Source organism: Mercenaria mercenaria, chromosome 11, assembly GCF_021730395.1.
Source record: "Mercenaria mercenaria strain notata chromosome 11, MADL_Memer_1, whole genome shotgun sequence".
Lineage (NCBI taxonomy): Eukaryota > Metazoa > Mollusca > Bivalvia > Venerida > Veneridae > Mercenaria > Mercenaria mercenaria.
This window is the reverse complement of record NC_069371.1, coordinates 19,431,751-19,454,282: the sequence shown is the minus strand read 5'-3', so window position 1 is coordinate 19,454,282 and position 22,532 is coordinate 19,431,751. Positions and strand designations below refer to the sequence as shown.

The following is a 22,532-nucleotide window of genomic DNA, read 5'->3' as shown; positions in this document are numbered from 1 at the left end:
ATCTGACCAGTTCAAGAAAAGAACCGTGATCTTATGGTGATACAAGTTGTGTGCAAGTTTGGTTAAAATAAAATCATAAATGAAACCACTATCGTGTAGACAAGAAATTGTTGACGGACGCACGCACGCACGGACGGACTGACGACGGACGAAGGGTGATCACAAAAGCTCACCTTGTCACTATGTGACTATGAGCTAATAAAACCTCAATATCTAATATCCTGTCTACCTTCACTCTTGCGTTTTTCACCTCTGCCAGGAAGTTCTCTGTACCCACCAGTACTTTGCTCAAAAGCTTTTTGTTTCAACTTCTTTTTCACTGACTGAGATTCTGCAGTCTATAATTAATCAAGAATTAGTACATTCACGACCTGTACATAAAGAAAATCTTTGGAAAACTTAAAATGTGATTCTATCTACAGTTAGCTTTTATTCACATGGTCAAATACACAATGGTCTTAAAATAAGAAAATGATAGTTCTGTGTGGTAACTGTCCACATGTAGTCTTGGAAACAAGTCTGACAAAATATCCTATTGTCAAATTTATCTCCAGATAAAATTAGAACATGTACCAATATTTTAAATAAACATTATTCTGTAAGTTAAAATAACTGTATTACTATAAACATATTGATTCTATGCATTATAGACTGTTCCAATTGTCTAACCTTTAGCCTGCTGTCGGCAAGTGGTTTGGACAGTTTGTGATTTTTTTTACACTTTTAATGTTTCATACATACATTAGTATAATAGTCATTTTACATGTATACTACGCTGAGAAGTATTTAGTCACATAGTTCTTCCGAACTATAATCTTGAGTTTTATTAAAACACAGAGTATTCATGACACTTAATCATTTATATTGAGGAGCTTTGCCTTTGCGGCCAGCACAGACCAAGATCAGCCTGCACATCAGATTCTGTGCAGGCTGATCATGGTCTACACTGTTTGCTATTCAGCCAGTAAATTTTCAATGTACACCCCTTTGAATAATAAATGGTACTGCCCCAATAGAATGATAGACAAGTCCATTTTAGAAATATAGCGGGGTTAAGCAATACTATTTTGGTCTAAAAAGGGTTTCTTTCGTTATATGAAGGGATAGTAAACAAAACAGATTCTATATTTTACTCTATTCTTTCCTACAGCTTTTATCAAAATGGCAATTTTCAAGAACAATCACTACAACTGACTTTCTTCAAATATATCAATAAATATACATTTTGACTTTAAGCCATCAGGCTGAAACTTCAATCAAATAGTGTGGAAAAAAAGAGATCTAAATAGAAAGCAGGAAATTTCATTAAGATTTTGTCTTTTATTCCTAGAACAACATATAAACTGTTTACAATTCAAAATTAATCACTCCTGCAGACCATCTAAATGAGATAAAAATTACATGCAAAAGAAAAAAGTACTAACAATGTTGTTACAGAAAATGGGAATCTAACATTAACCTTTAGCCTGCTAGCGGCAAGTGATTATGCTTTTGCGAACAGTGCAGACCATGGTCAGCCTGCACATCCATGTGAACTGTTCACTATTCAGTTAGGAAATTTTCAGTGAACACCCTTTTGAATAATAAATGGTATTGCCCAAATTGAATGATGGACAGTTCCATTTTAGAAATTTTGCAGGATAAAGGTAAATTACACTAGACAAGCACATACCAAAATTTCTTCTTCATCTTCTGTACTCTCTATGTTCTTTTCTTTCTGAAAACAATAAATCAGTGTGAAATAATCTCTGTTTATCTGTTTCAATTCTTCAAGAAAATTCAACATGAACTTAAATGAAAGATAATTGGAAACAAGCAAATTCGATGAATTGGTATCCCCCGCCGAAAGGGTTTGTGGTGAGGAATGGCAAAAAGATATATCCGGCAAAAAGTTAAGGATGTTAATAAGAAGCAAATAATTTCATTAGTCAAAATCAATTTAACAGAAAACAAATGTTTAATTAAAGAGTACATAATAAATGTATGATACTTTGATCCTGACTAAAGAATTTATTTTGAATGGGATATGCTTACTGTAATAAGCTTAGCTTTTAAAATTAAATGCAGTTAATTGAAATGTGAGCTTGAAGTTTAACTGGAATGAAATATTGTCTTTGAGTGGTTTGGCACCAGGTGTTGCTGTTTTACATGTACATTTGAACTTAAAAGATAAGATGTCCTTAAGAGAACACAGGTAAGATATCTTGAACATGGCTGAGGGCAAGGTTTGTGCAGTCACAACTTAATATGTTGAAGGTTTGAACATTAAAAAAAAAAAAAAAAAAGGAATGGAAATATATATATCTATATATAGATATATGTATATATTTATTTTTTTAGGGGGGGGGGTGCAGGGGAACGGGAGAGGAAACAAAATTTCACATGCTGATAATAAATATTGATTGAAAATTAAAAATGAAAAAAAAAAAAAAAAAAAAAGGTAAAAGAGTGAAGTTGGAGATGGGGAGGGGGCAGAGGATGCATGATCAGTGGTGGGCATGACTGGGTGGAGAAGTGAGGCAGGGGAATGGTACAACTTGGAAGGTTTGAAAAAAATCTAAAATAAGAAATGAAAAATTTTTTTTTAAAAATTTGGGATTGTGGGGGGGGGGGGGGGGGGGTTGGGAGGGGGAGGGGGGTGACCAAGGCAAGTGGGTGACCAGGTGTGGGTGCGCAACTTCACATGTTTATAATAAATGTTCATAGAAAAGAATGAAAGAAATTTAATGAAATTCTGCCAAATGGTAAGTTTGTTATGTACAAATATGTGGATTTTTAGACAATTAAAGGGCAATAACTCTGAAGTTACAAAAAGAAATCCGTACAAAATTGTCTGTGCACAACCACATTATAGTGCTCTAAATTCTGTTAAAGTTTCATAGTTCTAGGTCAAATATATCAAAAGTTATGATGCAGAAATTGGCATATCTATAGTACCCTATATAGTTAACACTAGAAACTTCTAAGGGCCATAACTCTGGTGTTACTTGGGCAATCTGTCTGAAACTTGATGGGCCCCATAACCTCATAGTGGTGAACATGTACATAAGTTTGTTTGAAAAAAATCTAAAATAAGGAATGATTCTTTTTTATTTTTTTTGAGAGGGGGGTGGGGGGTGGGGGGGATAACGGGGGATCTGTGTGATCAAGGTAAGGGGGTGACCAGGTGTGGGTACACAACTTCACATGTTTACAATAAATGTTCATGGAAAAGAATGAAAGAAATTTAATGAAATTCTACCAAATGGTAAGTTTGTTATATACAAATATAAGGATTTTTATACAATTAAAGGGCAATAACTATTAATTTACAAACAAATCCAAATGAAATTGTGTGTACACAACCACATTATGGTGATCTAAATTCTGTTTAAGTTTCATAGTTTTAGGTCAAATATATCAAAAGTTATGATGCAGAAATTGCCATATTTATAGTACCCTATATAGTTAACACTAGAAACTTCTAAGGGCCATAACTCTGGTGTTACTTGGGCAATCTGACTGAAACTTGACGGGCCGCAAGAACTCATTGTGGTGATCATGTACATGAAGTTTTAAATAAATATTCCCAACCATTTCCTAGATATGGCTCCGGACGGGCGGACGGAAGGACGGACAGAAAGACGGACGGAAGGATGGACGGACGGACGGACGGACGGAAAGACGGACAACGCTAAAACTATATCCCTCCGACTTTCGTCGGGGGATAATAAAACATCCAAAGTACCTAAAGATATTTTCCACAAAATTATTCACATTTTTCACATGTGTGAACCTGTATGACAGCTTAAGGGGAATTTTATGATGCAATGTTCTACAGTGCAGAACAGTACTCTACATGAGAGCTTAAGTGGAATTTTAGACTTTCCAAAGAGGATTCTTCATTCAAATGCTGTCTAAATTAGTTTAATGGGAAAAGGGGATCCTTTATTCCAAAGCAGTCTAAATGAGGGCTTAATAGGAATTTCAGACTTTCCAAAGGGGATCCTTTATTCCAAAGCAGTCTAAATGAGGGCTTAATAGGAATTTCAGACTTTCCAAAGGGGATTGTTTATTCTGTAGCAGTCTAAATGAGGGCTTAATAGGAATTTCAGACTTTACAAAGGGGACTGTTTATTCTGTAGCAGTCTAAATGAGGGCTTAATAGGAATTTCAGACTTTCCAAAGGGGATTGTTTATTCTAAAGCGGTCTAAATGAGGGCTTAATGGGAATTTCAGACTTTCCAAAGGGGATTCTAAAGTCGGATTTTACACAGTGATGCTCACTTAATACTATTTCCTTTCAATAAACAAACAATACTTTCATTCTGCAGAATTTTTTGTTTGTCTAATATCCAAATTCATTACATACTTCCTTATATAAATATTAACTGTATAGTTTGTGATACATGTAGTTTAAAACAACATTTTGCTAGACTTGATAGAAAAAAGTATGAACATTCTTTTGTGATATCAGATCTTAGTTTTGACTGACTGGCAAGCATTTAATAAATGAGCCATGCCATCGGAAAACCAACAAAGTGGGTTTGCGACCAGCATGGATCCAGACCAGCCTGCGCATCCGCGCAGTCTGGTCAGGATCCATGCTGTTCGCTAACAGTATCTCTAATACCAATAGGCTTTGAAAGCGAACAGCATGGATCCTGACCAGATTGCGCAGATGCGCAGGCTGGTCTGGATCCATGCTGGTCGCAAACCCACTATGCTGGTTTTCTCACGGCATGGCTCAAATGTATATTATGCAAGGTTTCATAAAATCAGTTGCATTCTCAACAAAATCAAGCATACAGAGTTCTTACCGAAAAGTCTAAATTTTGTAATCCAAATGTTCCTACATACAGAATCTATTTACTTACATTTTTGAGACCAGCCTGTCTAACTCTGTGGGTCTGAAGAGTTCTGAAAAAGACAATACGTATGTCAACATTTACCATTCAGGTAAATCATTAAATAACAATAGACAAAACAATTCTCAACACTGTAGATTCGGTAATATTCATAATGATTATATTTTCACTAATTTTCACAACAAAAATGCCACTAATGAATTGAAATATTTGTGAATATGGATCTGAATCATGTCCTAAAACACAAACAATCATGTTCTGTGAATTTTAACCCCTTTCCTACTAAATTTCTATATTGAATTTGGCCATCCTTCAATTTGGACAGTACCATTAACTGTGAAAAGGGGTGCTAACCAAAAAAATATTGACTGAATGGCGAACAGTGCAGATCATGATCAGACTGCACAGATGATCATGATCTACACTGGTCGCAAAGGCTGAATCAATCATGTCCAGCATGATAAGGGTTAAATACCGCAACTACATGTATATCTGTCTTCTTCAAAATCACTAAATAAAGCTTACACAAAAATTACCCAACCTAATTTAACCTTTAACCTGTTAAATTTCTAAATTGGACTGGTCCATTATTCAATCTGGGCAATACCATAGGGGTGTTCACTGAAAATTTACTGACTGAATAGTAAACAGTGCACACCATGATCAGCCTGCACGTCTGTGCAGGCCGATCTTGGTCTGCACTGGTCGCAAAGGCAGAATCACTTGCCACAAGCAGGCTAAATGTTAAAGGCAATGTAAGTTTCTTATTTTAATACAAGTTTTTCCTACAGGCACAGTTACCAATATGAAGTTGACAACAGAATTACTGTACTAATCCATTTCTGTTATATTTTGTTAAAATATGTAAGATCCATTTGTGTTACATTTTGTTAAACATAAATAAGATCCATTTCCATGATACAGTCAAACTGTATTCACTCAAACTTGACAGGACCTTCAAAATTTATTCCAGTTATCAACAGCCTGAGCTACAGAACTATATACATTATACAGGGATTTTACTGGGACCTGATGATGAGTTTGAGCAAAGTGTGGTGTTTGAGAGAACAAAGTTCGACTGTATTTTGTCAACAAATACAGTAAATGGAATAAATTTTAACTACACATACAAAGGTTAGGTACAGAAATTGTATCAAACACAAGTTTAAACATCTCTTAATCTAATGTAGCCCAAGATTTTGGGATTAATGCCATTGTATGGAAGTTGTTGCATTATCAGACATGTTACATTTGAATTAAGATATTTAGACACAAGCCATACCACTGAGATTTTTCTCTGAACATCTGCAACTGAAACTAATGTAGCGATTTGCCAGGTCCTAAAGTAAGATTTAATTTTTAGTCTTAAAAAACTATGGAAATTCAACATAAAACCTAGAGCTGCTTTTGAGAAAAGCGCATGTCTCCCACAACTGCCTAATCATCTGAGTAGTAAGTCTGTCTTTATATACTGTTTACTCACAGAAAATATACCTTTGATAGTTTTGGAGTAAGTGTTGGACTAAGCGGTTTATCGGATAAGTGTTGGAGTAAGTGGCCTATCGGTAATTCTAGGGCCATAATTCTGAAGTGCCTTGGCCGACTTGGCTAGTTATCGAACTTGGCCAAGGACTTATTGGCAAACACATTTTGTTCAAGTCTGGTGAAGATCAGATGAGAAATATTCGACTTGAGTACGGACAAGATTTGTGAAAGACAGACAGACACACAGACAGGAGTAAATCAATATGTCTCCCACCACACAGTGGTGTGGGAGCCATAAGTTGTGTCTAAGGTGGCATGATCTAAATGTAGATTTATAACATGATAACTTACTTATAGATACCAGTAATAAGGTCAGAGTGTACAATATTGAGTGAGGTATCTGGCTCAGCAGCATCCTCCCCATGAATGGCCAACTTCATCTTCTGGTACTGATCATGTACCAATGAAAGTTGCTGCAAAATACATGACATGTCTTCACAAATCTTCAGAAATAGCAGGTCACTACTCCTTGTTGTGATCTCTGATTTTAAAGAAAGTTCTTCAGAAATGAATAGTATTTTTCACTGCGGGGAATCACATGACCAAAACAAGTCTCTAAACCAAAATATTTTTATGAATAATGTTGAATAACATTGAAGTAACTTTTGCTGTAAATCTAAAATATTGCCTATGATACAGCAACATAGATGTATCCTAAAACTACATATATTTCAATCACAGTTACTTTCTGATTACCTGGAACACTTCAAGAAACTGAGACTTCTTATTTTCCTTAGTGTTTGTAATTACAGGATATCTATCATTATTGTCAACTACATAATAATTTAACAGCTTACATTAGTCATATGTTAGGCTATGTTTAAATTTCATATCTTACTCTGGTAGGAAATTTATTCATGTTCTTCAAAATATAACTTTTACTTTTATTTTGATCATGTGATTCCCCACAGTGATTGTTGAAATATCTTGTAGCTTTTTTTTCTCGTTACTATATATATGTACTGTGTATCATAACATGTTCAAAAGCAACAAAATGTGATTCAACTAAACAACAGTTTCTTGGTCTTGAATGTAAAGTGTATAAAGTTTAGTAGCTATACAACAGCTCTCTTTAAGACCGTGATTGAAAAGATTGTCTTAATCTTATTACTGACAGCAAAGGGCTGTAAGTCTACAAAACTTTACAGAAACATACATTTAATGAGGAGCTTGAGAATATTTCATCCAGCATACTGGTTTCTTCTTTCATACTGTCTGGAATGATTTTGTTGTCGTCACTTCCTCTCTGTTTAAGACTGACCTAAAAACAAATAGTGACAAGTGAAAAACTATAAACTGCAAATGAAAATGGTCTTTTTCACATTTGATTATGGAAATGGGTTTTTAATCATCCTTAAATATGTTGACTTCTCTTCATTTACATGAACAGAGCTTTCGTCCTTCATAACTTGGACCTGCAGAAAATTAGATTTTCCTAAAATGAACAAAAAAGCAAATTTCTTTCAGGAAATAAGATGGTAATATGTCACTGCTTTTGTGTAAAACTATCAATCTTTAACAGTTAACACCATTTTTAACTCAGTTAGGAAGAAAGACAACATTTAATGCAATTTAAGCTATACTTTCACCAAATTATTGGTCATAAGGTACTCTAAATATTTTTCTCTAGAGCTGTGACAAAGATCATTTTCTAACTAGATGAAATATATAGTCCTAAACAATCTGTATAATCTTGCAGAAGCTATGACAGGGAGGTGGAAGTACCTCTTCTGGAGTAGCCACAAACTGGAAAGCTTTATCGAGCAGCAGTTTCTGGAAGACGTAATCAAGATCAAGATGCTGCTGTTCTCTAGCTTCCTCCTGGTACTCCATTATTGTCTTCCACTGTTCTGGTGTAACTCGGATCTGAAATTGTAACATTTGTTTGCATTTATTTTTAACCTTTGAATATACAGTCAAAACTCGGTATCTTGAATTTCAAGGGACCGTGCTTTTTATTTCGAGATAACCGAAATTCGAGTTATGAGGAGGGACGTATATGGACAAAATAAGTACACATTATGAAAAGATTTAATAAAAAAAGACTGTTTCCTTGATGCCCTGTATACGCTGTCAGCACTTTACGCATACACGCTTCCATACAGTTAGTGTTTATCAAAGTTTTCAGTTTTTTGAAGAATAATAATGATACTAACCTCAAAAGTTTTTGAATCAAACTTCCTTTTTTACCATGTTTCTCTCCCAGGGGATTGACATTCGATCTGACATTTTGAACGAATGATGCTTTCCCCCAAGAAGTAAATCTTTATTCAGTCTCATTTCGATTACCTCTAATTAATCCTTATTAAAGATCCCAACTGTTCAAACTAGTAACTTCATTAATTTAAATTAAAAGCAATTTTCATAACATCTCAAAAACAAATGACTGCTGATTAAAGAAATCTACTGTTTACATCAAACAATTCATTATGGCACGTGCAAACAAGTATGACATCATTTCACATAAAGGTGCAACAGCCAAAGTTATAGCACTATGCAGACTTAAGAAGCATTAACATGCAAGAAATCTTGGAATCAATGATTGTAACATTTTCTTTTCATAAAACAGTTAACTGAAGACAAGATCTAAAACGTATTTGAGCCGTGCCATGAGAAAACCAACATAGTGGCTTTGCGACCAGCATGGATCCAGACCAGCCTGCGCATCCGGGCAGTCTGGTCAGGATCCATGCTGTTCGCTAACAGTTTCTCCAATTCCAATAGGCCTTAAAAGCGAACAGCATGGAGCCTGACCAGACTGCGCGGATGCGCAGGCTGGTCTGGATCCATGCTGGTCGCAAACCCACTATGTTGGTTTTCTCATGGCACGGCTCATTTAATGAAAATATTTACTAACCTTTACTTTTGGCATAACAAGCTGATAATGATAAAGTCCATAGAGGAGATAAAGTGCTCCGGCCCGCACAAGGAACGATGACGGTGGTAACCAGAATTGTGTGGCAATGTGGAAGCATTGCTCTACAAACTGAAACATATTATAAGAAGCTCCTGAAATAATGCAATTACCAAGTACCGTACAAAGCTTTTCCTGGTAAGTAGAGTCCTCTATATTTCAGTTTTGGAGACTTCTGCAAACATAAATTCAAGACCTTATTCTTCAAAAATAAATTTGTAATTTTATTATTTCCACATTATTTCACAATATACAATGCGATTACATTCAAAATCTTATCATTGTTATTGTTTGTTGCCACACTAGTATTCAGTGATAAGATCTGTCCTTTAAGTTTTTTCTTTAGGTCATCCTTCTAACTTTTGGCAATGCTATGTGTGTTTACATAATTGTGGTCTTGTCAAGAGCAGGTTTATCCTCATCTAACCGTTATGTGAAGTCCAGCAGCTCTGCATGGGGCTAATGGAAATGGCAGTGTCCACTTAGGAAAGCTATGGTTATGGCGTGTTGTTTAGCCACCCTGTCTTGCATAGATTCAGTGTTCTTGGTAACTTTAGAAAAAATTTTCCTTTATCAAAACTGGAAAAATTTATATCTATGTGTTAGTTGGAACATTATCTCTTTGGATATAATTTATTTAAAATGATGTGAAGGATTTTATAGAAAACTGGTGAAAACTGTTCAGTTATTATTTTGATTTTATGGATATCTTAAAAGGATTAATATAACATTGGATGTTTGGAATACCAATGCATAATAAAGATAGCTGATCTAAATCGATATTTTCAATAAATGTTTCTTTTAATGTACTATCCCAACTTAGTTTGGGTGTTTGGACATTCTGAATGGCAGTCATTATGATATTTATAATGTGATTCAAGTGACAACATCTCTGTTAAATTCTTTAAGAAGGAAACGTATGCAGAAATGCTTGGATTAATACAAGAAATGTATTCCTTTCAACCAAACAAGGACCAAACAGGCCTTACAGAAGAGATTACCTCCAAGAAGGTTGTGACTACAATGTATCACACTATGACAATGTTAATACAAGGACCAGGTTGTAGGGCATGGACAAACACAATATTCCAACGCCTAGTTACAGGACTTTCATCAAAATCAAGTCCTGCAAAATCAGACTCAAGCCAGCAGTCTACTTTCTACACTTCAACAATTATACACAATCCTGTGACAGTGAACACCAAACAACTCAAAATGAAGGAACCTCTCCAAATTCTAGTATATCTAAATCACCAGGTCTTATCAGCTCACTCATTGCTAAATTTACTGGTCCAGCATTTAATAGTGACTTAGTTAATCTCGGTAAAGAAATACAGAAGGCTGAAAAGAAAGCCAAGAAAGGTGGTCCACCAGTCGACAGAGCATATTTTGACAAAAAGTATAAAGAAATACAGTCAGGCACCCCACAAGAAAAAAGCTGTAAGCGGAACACCTGTGAATTTCCAGTACAACAATAAGCACAATACGGTCTCGAGACAATCTTCTGAGAATACTTCAGTTAAGCAAATATTCACCCCAAATGGCAGTGTTATAACCCCTTCCCCTACTGGCAAGAAAACCATTAGTGAAAGACCAGTCAACTTTCAGTTTAATCTCAAGCATGCTGAAATTGATGCTAGTAACTCATCTTATCAAGACAATGGCCGGTCAAAACAACACTGTGAACATAAGTGTGAAGAAAAGATCACATCAGATCTTGTCAGTACTAAAGTTCCAACAACTTGTGAGAAAGCCACAGGCACAGAAACAGTAGCTGTAGATAACTCAGAGAAAAATCAACTCAAGAAACAAATAAATAGCCTGGAAATTGAAAACAGAGAACTCTTGAAGCAGAACAACAAATTAATTACAGAAACAAAGGAACAAACTAAACTGACAACTTCCATCACAGAAAAGTCAGCAGTCATAAAAACTCTTCAAAACAGTGTTGCTGATGTAAATGCAAAATGTCTGATTTTGGAAGAGGAAAACACAAAATTGAAACAAACAATCAAGCAACTAAATGATGAAAAACGCAAACTAACAGAAAAGCACAGTAATCTATTGGTGCAGGCTGAAAATCAAGATCTCGGATACCATGTTTCCAAAGTAGAAGACGATGTGAGTGCAGCAAAATTAGAAATTGAGCAAATTAAACAGAATATAGAAACAACTGCAACAAAAGCTGACATTCTCATGCTAAAAAGTGAACTGAAGAAAGAAAAAGATGAAATCTCAAACTTAAAGAATGACCTCAAAAAACTCACACAAAATCTTAAAATGCAAATAAACTTATCATGCCAAACACAAACAGCAATACCAACATGCAAGATTCAATCAACAAATACTGATCTGCTACAAGAAATCAATCAACAGAAGACAGTAGGAACAGACAGACAACTTAACTTGCCCTCTGGCAGACTAGAAGATAAAAGAAACATATTCATCTTTGGAGATTCAGTGACAAGTGTTAAGTGCTGCAAAAATGACCAGCAGAAACACCAGTGTCAGAATCCGATCATACTCGGGTGCCAAAATAAATTACATTAAAAACAACATTGATGAATTACAAAAGACCACCAACATAAAGAATACTGATGTTTTTATAGTTCATGCAGGAATCAACAATATCTCTAATGCAGATACACCATTGACTATCACTGAGCAACATGCTGATTTGGCAGAGACACTATTAGGAGTAAAGAGTGATGCAAAAATCATCATCTCATCTATTCTTCCAAAGAAAAAGGACAAACTCTCACTACAAGTAATCAAATCAGCAAATGGACAACTACAATGTCTTTGTGAAACAAAAGGTTACAAATTTCTGGACAATACAACTGTAGTTATGATGGATGGGCAGGTCAATGAAAAACTGTTCTATGATGAAGTGCATCTTAATGGAAAAGGCGGTGCTGTTCTTGGGAAACAAATGAAGACAGCTGTTAACTCTGTCCTACATGTCACAAATCAGTCCCAGTCAGGATATGTTTACCGGCCACCATCGTCCTCTAAATCATGGACTTTAATCTATGAAGGCATTCTTGAAAAATTGATATGTGAAGAAAAAGAAATACTAATTATTGGTGATTTGAACATTGATTTACTTTCTAAAAACACTGTTACAAATAATCTGATTAATCTAAATGACAACTTTAATCTAAAACAAGTAGTTGATAAGCCAACAAGAATTACTCAAACAACATCTACTCTAATAGATCATGTTTATACTAACACTCCATATCATATAAAGAATATATCAATCCCTAAACTATCACTTAGTGATCATTTACCAGTCTGCATTACAAGGAAAACATCAACACAATCAGATGGTCCAATGCACAAAATTATTTCATACAGAAATACAAAGTACTTCAATCTGGAAATTTTTTTATGGGACTTGCAATACCAACCATGGAACACTATTGACATTTTTGATGATCCAAATGATGCTTTGGATTACTTCACAAAGTTATTTCTTTCTACCCTTGATAATCATGCACCTATGAAAACACGCCGTGTTAAACACACAAATCAGCCAGACTGGTTTTCTAATGAAATACGAACAGCAATTAAACAAAGAGATTATTACAAAGGTAAGGGAGATTATGAACAGTATAAAATTTGGCGAAACAAGGTAAAACTCATTATTAAACATTCAAAGAAATCTTTTTTTAAAGAAACTATCAACAACAAACACAAAAAAGATCCTAAGATCCTTTGGAAGAATCTAAAAGACCTCTCTGGCAATTCTTCAAAAAACCAAACCCATTTTATTAACGATTATTATGGAAATCCACTTTCTGATCCTGAAGCAACAGCAAATATATTCAATCACTTTTTTGTAAATGTGTTTCAGGCAGTACAGGAGAATTTTTCACAAAATGTACCAGCTCAACAAAATCATCAAACCAATGCTTCTGAGCTTGAAATTCCTCCTATAGCTGAAGAATATATAAGAGCACAACTACTTAATCTTGATGTTAACAAAGCCACAGGGATGGTCTTGGGGCCAAATTTCTGAAAATGACAACAGATATTATATCAAAACCTGTCACATATATCATTAATCTAAGCATTTCTAAACATATTTTTCCAGATCAGTTTAAAATTGCAAAAATCACACCCATCCACAAAAAAGGTTCAAAGTGTGACATAAATAATTATAGACCCATCTCTCTATTCCCAATTTTGTCTAAAATTATTGAACGTCATGTCTCAGTTCATTTGAAAAAGCATCTTGAGGCAAATAACTCTGTATACAATTACCAATCTGGCATCAGGGAAAATCACTCATGTGAAACAGCTTTAATTTCAATAGTAGACAGATGGATAAATGCTATAAATGAAGGTAAATGTATCGGAACTGTATTTTTAGACCTTTCAAAGGCATTTGATTTAGTGAATCACTCAGTTCTACTAGAGAAATTAAAATCATTTAACATTAGTCAGAACTCTCTGCAATGGTTTAAATCTTATTTGTCTGACAGATACCAAAAGGTATGTGTCTCGGGAAAACTGTCAGAGGCTGGTCATATTAAATCAGGTGTTCCGCAAGGATCTGTGTTAGGGCCTCTACTATTCATTCTTTATATTAATGACCTCCCACAGGCAATAAAAGAAATCTTTACTGATCTATTTGGTGATGATACAACTCTAACTGCCACTGGAAACACATATTATGAAGTACAAAAACAGCACTGCAGAATGCACTTGACAGTGTTAATCTGTGGTGTCAAAATAACTCCATGTCATTAAATGCCAAAAAATCAAAGGCTATGACTGTTTGTCTGACAAACAGACACAATTCAAGTGACTGTAACACCCTGCACCTTGGCAGTGCACCCATTGACTTCTCCAGTTCTGAAAGACTACTAGGTGTGCAAGCTGACAGAAATTTAAATTAGAAAGATCACATTGATAATGTTCTAAAAAAATGTAATTCAAAACTTTATCTCCTCAAAAGAATAAAATACTTCTTAGACATTCCTATTAGAAAACTGTTTTTCAATGCGTATATATTACCTCATTTAGATTATTGCTGTTCTGTCTGGGGAAACTGTAACTCAGAACAGGCTGATTCCATTCTCAAATTTCGGAAGAGAGTGGCTAGGATTATCCTGGACACAAAGTTTGATGCACACTCTGAGGAACTGTTTATTAAACTAAACTGGATGAAATTCCCAGAGCGAGTTAAATACAAACAGTCAATTATGGTTTATAAGTCTGTCAACAATATATGCCCTCAATACCTACAAGATAAATTTAATCACACCCATACTATTCACAAACGTAGTCTAAGATCAACTGACTCAGAACTTAACTTGTATCCCCCTAAACCAAGATTAGAATTTTTTCGAAAAAGCTTTGAATACTCAGGAGCAAAAATCTGGAATACACTGCCAAATGATGTCCGTCAGGCAAAAAGTCTTGCAAGCTTTAAAAGTAAATACATAAGTCATTGGAGAATGTCTTCTATAGGTCAAAGTTCACAAGCAATAATATTAAAGTGTCATATTCAAATTTTTGTAAAGTAATTATTCCAAATTTTGTCTATGATGAATTTATTATGTTGTTGTTTTGTACAGTCATTGAAATTGTGAGATGTTATGTTTATATCTATTTCTTTCATCTAAAATTTTTTCATGAAGCATCTCTTCATCTATTATAAAGCTTGTTTTTGGTCACGGTCTCTCTTTAATATGATTGTTTACATGTAAATACCATGTGATTGTCATTATCACCTCTGTTTTGTTTCTTTTTGTACCGTTGTAAATATGTGTTTTGTATGAGACTCACAGGGAAGATTGGACTAGACCTAACTGTGTTGCCTCTATAAATAAAGTCTTTATTCTTATTATTATTACTATTATTTAGCTTTAAAGTATTTTTTTCAATATTAAATGCCCTCCTTGGAAAATGATTTTGAACAAGAATTTGAAAAAAAAAAAAACCCAATGACGGCGTACAAACTGCTATTTATTGTTTATCAAATTTGCGATCGTATTTTCCCTGGATTAAATAATTCTTAATACTTCTGTTTCCTGTTACATGCAAATTATTATGTATTGAAAAATAACGAGAAAAATCAGAAATTATCTCTGGTTTCTAAAGATAAAATAAAGTCTCCTTGTAAATACAGTTCTCAGTATGCAGACGTAAATTTACCGTATTATTTACGATTGAAACTGAAATGCAAACGACAGATCTTTATTTCATTACAATACATAAAAATTGATGACTGTTAATTTTATAAAAATAGGCCTAGATGATGACGGTAATATTAACATAATTTTACATTCGCACCGGCGTTCATTGCTACGAACAACACACGCATTTTCTTGCACATTTTCCCTAATTTATTGAATAACAGGTAATGTCACTGTAAATTTCAATATCAGATAGAGTCAGATGATGTTAAACTGTCATCGTGTATCCAGGATTTGTCAAACATGTTCTTTAAACTGGAGTTTTGGCCGATGTTCAGAAAGTGTAGCAGTATTCGGACAATAATAATTCGGTAACCGAATTTTTTCTGTCTGTAAAGCTTACATTGTTTAATCATAATTGCAGGCCAGTAGAGCCAGCTGTTGAAGGGCCAAACCACACAGATGATGTATCATGTACCACACCGGTGCGCTCGCCAAGTACAGACTCTGTTTCCAATACAGTGGCACAGAAACGCAAAGATGGTTCGAAACACAAGGTGGGGTTTGATAAAGCGTGGCAGAAAGACCGATCATGGCTGATAAGTAAACTCGAGGCAGGAGATGACGGAGAAATGAATGAGGTCATGTACTGTACACTCTGTCAGGAGCACCGATCATGGGGAAATAACGGTTCTAAGGTATGGGTTAAGAAGGGTTGCAGGACACTAAGATTTGATAAAGTGAAAGAACATGAAGCCAGTGCACAGCATAAGCGGTCTCCAACTGTCTCCATTGAAACAACACTAGAAGATATGTCAGAGAAGATCCACACTGAGGCAGGGAAGGCTATGTATGATGCCCTCAAAGTTCTGTACTTCTTGATAACAAAAAACCTTCCTCTTGACATTTTTGGTGACATGATTGATATGTGTATCAGTGTAGGTTCAGAATCACTACAAAACCTGAGACTAGCAAAGAATGCTACATACACTAGTTGGGACATAACCAATGAACTTCTGCAGATATTAAGTACTTGTGTGCGAAATGAAGTGAAAAGTGAAATGAAAGACAGTCCATGTTATTCCGTCATGGTAGATGAAGTGACTGACTTGACAACAATCAAGCATGTGGCCCTGTGTTCTCGTTATGTTGGGGCTAATGGTGAGACAAAGACGTCCTTCTTGTCGGATACTGAGATCAAGAGTGCTACTGCTGATGGTCTTGTGAACTCCATCTGCACACAGATACAGGAGAATGACATTGACTTGCACAAAATGTCTGGCTTTGCATCAGACGGGGCTGCAGTTTTCACAGGGAAAAAAAATGGTGTAGCCAAACAGATGCGTGACATCAATCCAAAGATGGTGACCACCCACTGTAAAGATCACAGACTAGCTCTTGCCTGTAGAGACAGTTTCGGCAATGCGTCAGCATTCAAGAAGTTGGACAAGACTCTGGATGCTCTGTACAGTAACTACAACTTCAGCTCAAACAAAAATGCCAGCCTTAGAGATGTCCAGAAGGCATTTGATGAAGCCCCACTAACAATCAAGCAGGCTAAACACCACCATTGGCTAAGCCATGACAAGGCAGTGAATTCCATCGTTCGTTCGTACAAATGTATCATCACAGACTTAGAGTCAACGACAATCAGCTCAGACCCTCAAGGTCATGGTATTCTTAAAACACTGAAAAAACCAGACACTGTCCGGAATCTGCTACTACTTGCTGATGTCCTCCCACATGTAGCCGCTCTAAGCCTCTTCTTCCAGCAACGAGACTGTCATATTGGTGAAGTCAGCGGTCAGGTAGACAAAGTGCTGAAGAAAATAAGTAAATTAAAATCATCCGATGGTCCGTGGCTAAACAAAGCAAATTCCATCATGAAAGAGTGTGGCATCACCTCTGAACCGCCATCTTCAGAATTCCTGAATGGTCGTACCAATTTCCTAGAGTCCCTTGAAAAAAATATCCAAGACCGCTTCTCTGACACCGATGTGATGGACAACCTCGCTGCGCTTGACCTCAGCAAGCATGATGATCTACCTGCTTTCTACGGCCAGTACGAGATGGAGTGCCTTGCTGATCACTATCACATGGACCCAGAAACACTCTTAGTTCAATGGCAGGAGTTTGTAGACATTGTGAAAATCAGAACAGTTACTGCCAACATGCGTACCCTTCCAGAGCTGTTAAAGCTTTTCTTCAGTCCTGAACATAAACAGAAAAGTCTAGCTGTACAATTCCCTCTTGTGGCAGACCTAGTAGCAGCAGCATGTGTTATGCCATTAAGTACTGCTGAAGTTGAGTGGGTATTCAGTGCGCTCAAACTTGTTAAAACAGCACACAGGTGCTCTCTAAAAACAGCAAATGTTGACAGACTCCTTAATGTTAAGCTAAACTGTGATGATCAAATGTTTGAAAAACTTAGGTCAGTTATGGTGAAAAAGTTCTTTGGGAAAGAGAGAAAAATTACCAGTGCTATCAAGGCAGCTTCTTAAGTATGAACTTTCTGCTAAGGCTTTTGTAATTATGGCTGATGAAATGATGAACTGTTCATAATAAACTGTTGTTAGTTGTAAACTTGTTCTCTAAATTCTGAACTGATTTTTAATTAAGTAAGCTTTAAAGTCTTTGAATCATTATATATATATCTATATATGTTTGGTTATGAATGTCAAGTATGAAGAACCTGTGTTATGGTAGAAATTTTCATAAGTGAAATATATGACAGTTATATGTAAAATGTTATTGTAATAGGCATTAATTATATTATATTGATATTTTATGTTTTATACAATAACAAAGAAAAATAATATTTGCACCCATTGCTCTGTTCTCGCAATAAATTATAGTTGTTTAGAAAATTAATAAAAATGTTGATGCCATATGATCTTTGATTTCTTCAACATAGTTTCCCACTAGTTGTCCTAATTTATCCAACTCTTTGACTTGATTTACTGAAAGTTTAAAACTAATGGCCTAGGGCATATTCTACAGAGGCTAATAAGAAGGTGGCTTTTTAATAGGCAGTTTAATAGGTAGTTACAGTAACTAGTATAAAATGAAGCATTTTCAGGCCATAATGCAGTGTCTAAATTTTCAAATTTTTATCTGACAGATTATTATGTTTGTCCATGATACAGAATGATTCCAGTCAAAACAGGATCACACAAAAGACAATAGTTTCATGCTGAAAATGCATCTGAGGCCTTCTCTAGCCTTCTGTTTTTCAAAATTTTCTTGGGGGAGATCCCCCAAACCCCCCCAGTGGGAGGGGGTATCCCCCTACCACACTTTCCCCCTTCTCGTCGCTACGCGACTCTCAAGTGCCATTTCAGGCACTACCACCCTGCCCTTTTAAAATCCTGGCTGGAGTTCTGAAATCCTTTTATCATTTTGCAAGTATTCAGACTATATTCTTTAAATAAGGATCAGTATAGACAGTATATAGTTACAACTTAATCGGGAAGATCTGCATACGCAGCTTAATGCAATGAGGTCTTGAATAATATAGAAATTATAATAATAATTACTGTAAAACGTTAAAATATACGCCCTTGTGATAAGATGTCCCTTCAATTTTCCACTAGCCCAGTTAATTATTACAGCTGTTTTCTCATATATTTTATGAAAATATCATCCATGAGGTATTTAAATGATCTCTATTGACAAATTAACTTATCTCGTGTTAATTTTAATTTTATAGTGCTGCCTCTTTAATTTTCAGTCAATTCAAATTCACAGCAACTTGCCCACATAAAGTGAAAACCAAAGTTCCAATAAAATGGTCATTGGTTCAATCTCAAATTTTTGTCGGGCCTAAAGCATCGCCTCTTGAGATAACACTCTAACAATTAGTTGAAATGTTTTTAATCAACAAAAAAACGTGACACATTTGTTTCTTAACTACAGAAAACAAAGTAGAATTATCACAAAAATGTCAAAATATGAATCTTTACATATTATAAAAACACGCGGAGGATTTTCAATATACAGACCATAGATTTGTAGAGCTTTGGAAATAAAAAAAGAAAACAAATGTGAGACCTATTAGACATTATGTCAAATCAGTGTTAAAAGTATTAAGAAAACTTATTATATATATATAAATACACATTGTGTATTATATTAACAGCAGACTGTCCAATATGTAACACTCATGTGGGAGCAGGAAGTGTTAAGTCTGCTTCAAGGACATATTCTTTAACCCCCTAAGAGTTAACAGTACACATGTCATGCACATTTTTATGATAACAATCAGTATTCAGTGGATAGGAAATTTTATGCCATCTTAATATCTATAGTAACCATTCATCCAGGGGTAAATTTCGCAATATTTGTAGCTAGCTAAACTAGCTAACCCAGCTTTGCTCACAAATTAAATAGAAATGTGACTCGCTTAAAAATAAATGCTACAACATTATTTCAGTTATATATTACTGGCCAGCATTTTGAAATGAGGCTATAAATTTTGTGTTAAAAACAGAAGAAAGAGCTATCTAAATAGATGATATTGATAAATTACATGATTCTATCTTTTTAAATAATCTAAACCTAATCACTTTTTTAACACTATGATAAAAGCCGAGAGTACACCGCATGATAGGACCTATTCCCCGTAGCGACACCTGTTAAATGATTTAGGAAGATAACCCGCCGAATGCTGCTATTGGTACATCTACATCTTTCACCCAACCGTCGATTTCCGACTATCACTGGGCGGCGCTGTCAGAGAAACAGTTGTTAAAGAAATGATATGTTACAATGTTAAAATAATAAAAGCTAAAAAAGACAGTATGCTACAGTTAAAATGGGGCAGAGGCAATAGAATTACATACTGATCACCGCCAGCCTCTCTCTAAAGATACCGAGACTGGGGCTAGATTTAACATAAGTTGGTAGGGAGTTCCAGAGACGGATGGTCCTTGGGAAGTAGGAGTTAGAAAAGTACTGAGTGTGAGACATGGGGATTAAGTAATTTAGGTTTCTAGTTGGAATAAGATGAGATTGATCGACTGCAACTGTCTGGGTCCTTATTTTATAAAACATTACTAATGAGTTGTGTAACCTTCTATATTGGAGTGTATTCCATTCTAAAGTTTTCAGCATTTGTGTAACACTACTGGTGTAACTGTAGTCGTACATGACGTACCTAGCAGCTGACCTTTGGACATTTTCGACTTTGCTAGTGAGGGTTTTTTGCCAAGGATGCCAGACGCTTGAACAGTACTCAAGTTGAGGGCGGACATAGGTGTTATAGGCAGCAATTTTGACCTTTTTATTGTCAGTTTTCACATTCCGTTGTATGAAGCGAAGAGTGGAAGTTGCTTTGGAAGTGATATTGTCAATATGTTTGGACCAGTTTAGATCTTTGGAAATGGTTATGCCTAGGTATTTAGCTGCCTCACAAGTTTTTAACTCTATGTTGTTAAGTTTGCAGGGGTAGACCACGGGATTTTTCTTTCTAAAGATTCTAAGGACTTCACACTTGTCCGGGTTGAACTCCATGGACCATGTCTTCTCCCAGGTTTCTAAGTTAATGAGGTCTTGTTGCAGAGATACACTATCTGAAATGGAGTTGATGGTAAGGTATATTATGGTGTCATCTGCAAACATTCTTGCGTTACATTTGACCGAGTCTGGTAAGTCACTGATATATACCAGGAAGAGACATGGCCCAAGAACAGACCCCTGGGGAACTCCAGACAGTACAGGAACTTCACTGGAAAAATGACCATCAACAGCGACTTTCTGGGATCGGTTAGACAGGAAAGATTTGACCCAATTGGTAATTTGTGGGTTGACACCAAGGCTTTGTAGTTTATAAATTAGTCTTATGTGATCGACCTTGTCAAACGCCTTGGAGAAGTCAATGACAATAACATCTGTTTGTTGACCCTGTTCAGTGTTATTGTAAAGTTCCTGAGTGAAATTAATGAGCTGAGTCTCACAACTGTGACCTGATCTAAAGCCATGCTGGAACTGGCTAAGTAGCTTATGCTTGTCAAAATAGGTCATAAGATTGGAAACAACAATGTGTTCAAGGAGTTTAGAAGCAATGCAAGTTAGGGAAATTGGGCGATAGTTACTAGGTTTAGACTTGAGACCTTTTTTAAATACGGGGGCTACAGTGGCTTTTTTCCAATCACTGGGTACTAGGCCAGTGGGTACACTGGTATATCCAGTATATATCAGTTTGGAAAGATAAAATTTGGATAAAATAATAACTCTTTTATATTTCATATTAACATATATTGAACAACTGTTAGCTATATATGTTGCTAGTTTTAGCTATACAGCTATATTACCTTTCCATCCGAATAAATTAAAACCGAATAATTGTACAACTTGAAACTGTCACCTATTTTCGCTGACTTACTTTTGCGTATTTCCCAGAGTCTGAATATTACTGTATCGGTATGATACAAGCAAAATAATATTTACCTCTCTTGTTTCTCTTTTGGACTGTCTTCCTGCACAAAAACACCCCATATTCAGTTCTCGCCAACATTCTGCAAACTTTTCATATCGCACTGTACCCGCTGATGTAAAATTCTGCAGTAACTTTTCAAAATCAGTTTTTACACCAAGTGTAGGTTGATATGGATACTTAATTTTAGCACCCGCCGATTTTGGTCGCATTTTAAGTATATCAATATAATGTTTTTTTTCTGTATTGTTTTTATTGTTTTATTTTTTACGCGAGGCGTAAGACCACTAAAACTTCTGATGTAACTTCCTCCCGTGTTGTGCCGTACAATATTGTCAGGTAGAATTTGATTTTTTTAGAGGTTTACGGATCTGTACCGTTAGACAATACTTAAAGGCTTTATCTCGAAGTGCGGACCTCCTTTTCAGACAGAAGTTGCTTTCCTTTTATGTAAGAGGAATGATTCTTATAATTTTATATATACAAATATTCTACAGGTACCACATGTTAAAACAATTAGATTTGGCAAGAACAGTTTTAGATATGCTACTCCAGTTCTGTGGAACTCAGTACCAGAGAAATTCAGACTAACTAACAATTTGAATCAGTTTAAATATATGAGTTCTTTCTGGAATGGCAAAGAC

General features: G+C 35.4%; 1 protein-coding gene across 1 annotated transcript; it reads right to left on the bottom strand.

The window, feature by feature from the left end:
* Positions 1–206: 206 nt before the first annotated feature.
* LOC123531746 (snRNA-activating protein complex subunit 1-like) lies at positions 207–22,212 on the bottom strand. Its single transcript, XM_053517977.1, has 8 exons — positions 21,903–22,212; positions 9,250–9,378; positions 8,118–8,258; positions 7,549–7,653; positions 6,684–6,805; positions 4,857–4,899; positions 1,673–1,717; positions 207–338 (listed from the first exon to the last, which is right to left on the bottom strand). The coding sequence occupies exons 1-8, from the start codon at positions 22,098–22,100 to the stop codon at positions 207–209; spliced, it is 915 nt and encodes a 304-aa protein (XP_053373952.1). The 5' UTR covers positions 22,101–22,212.
* Between the last annotated feature and the right edge of the window lie 320 nt (positions 22,213–22,532).

Coding starts and splice junctions, on each gene's coding strand:
- LOC123531746 (XM_053517977.1), bottom strand. CDS start 22,100: ATGCGACCAAAATCGGCGGGTGCTAAAATTAAGTATCCATATCAACCT. Junction 9,379..21,902: donor CCAAAAGAGAAACAAGAGAG/GTAAATATTATT, acceptor AATATGTTTCAG/TTTGTAGAGCAATGCTTCCA. Junction 1,718..4,856: donor GACAGGCTGGTCTCAAAAAT/GTAAGTAAATAG, acceptor TATTGTTTTCAG/AAAGAAAAGAACATAGAGAG.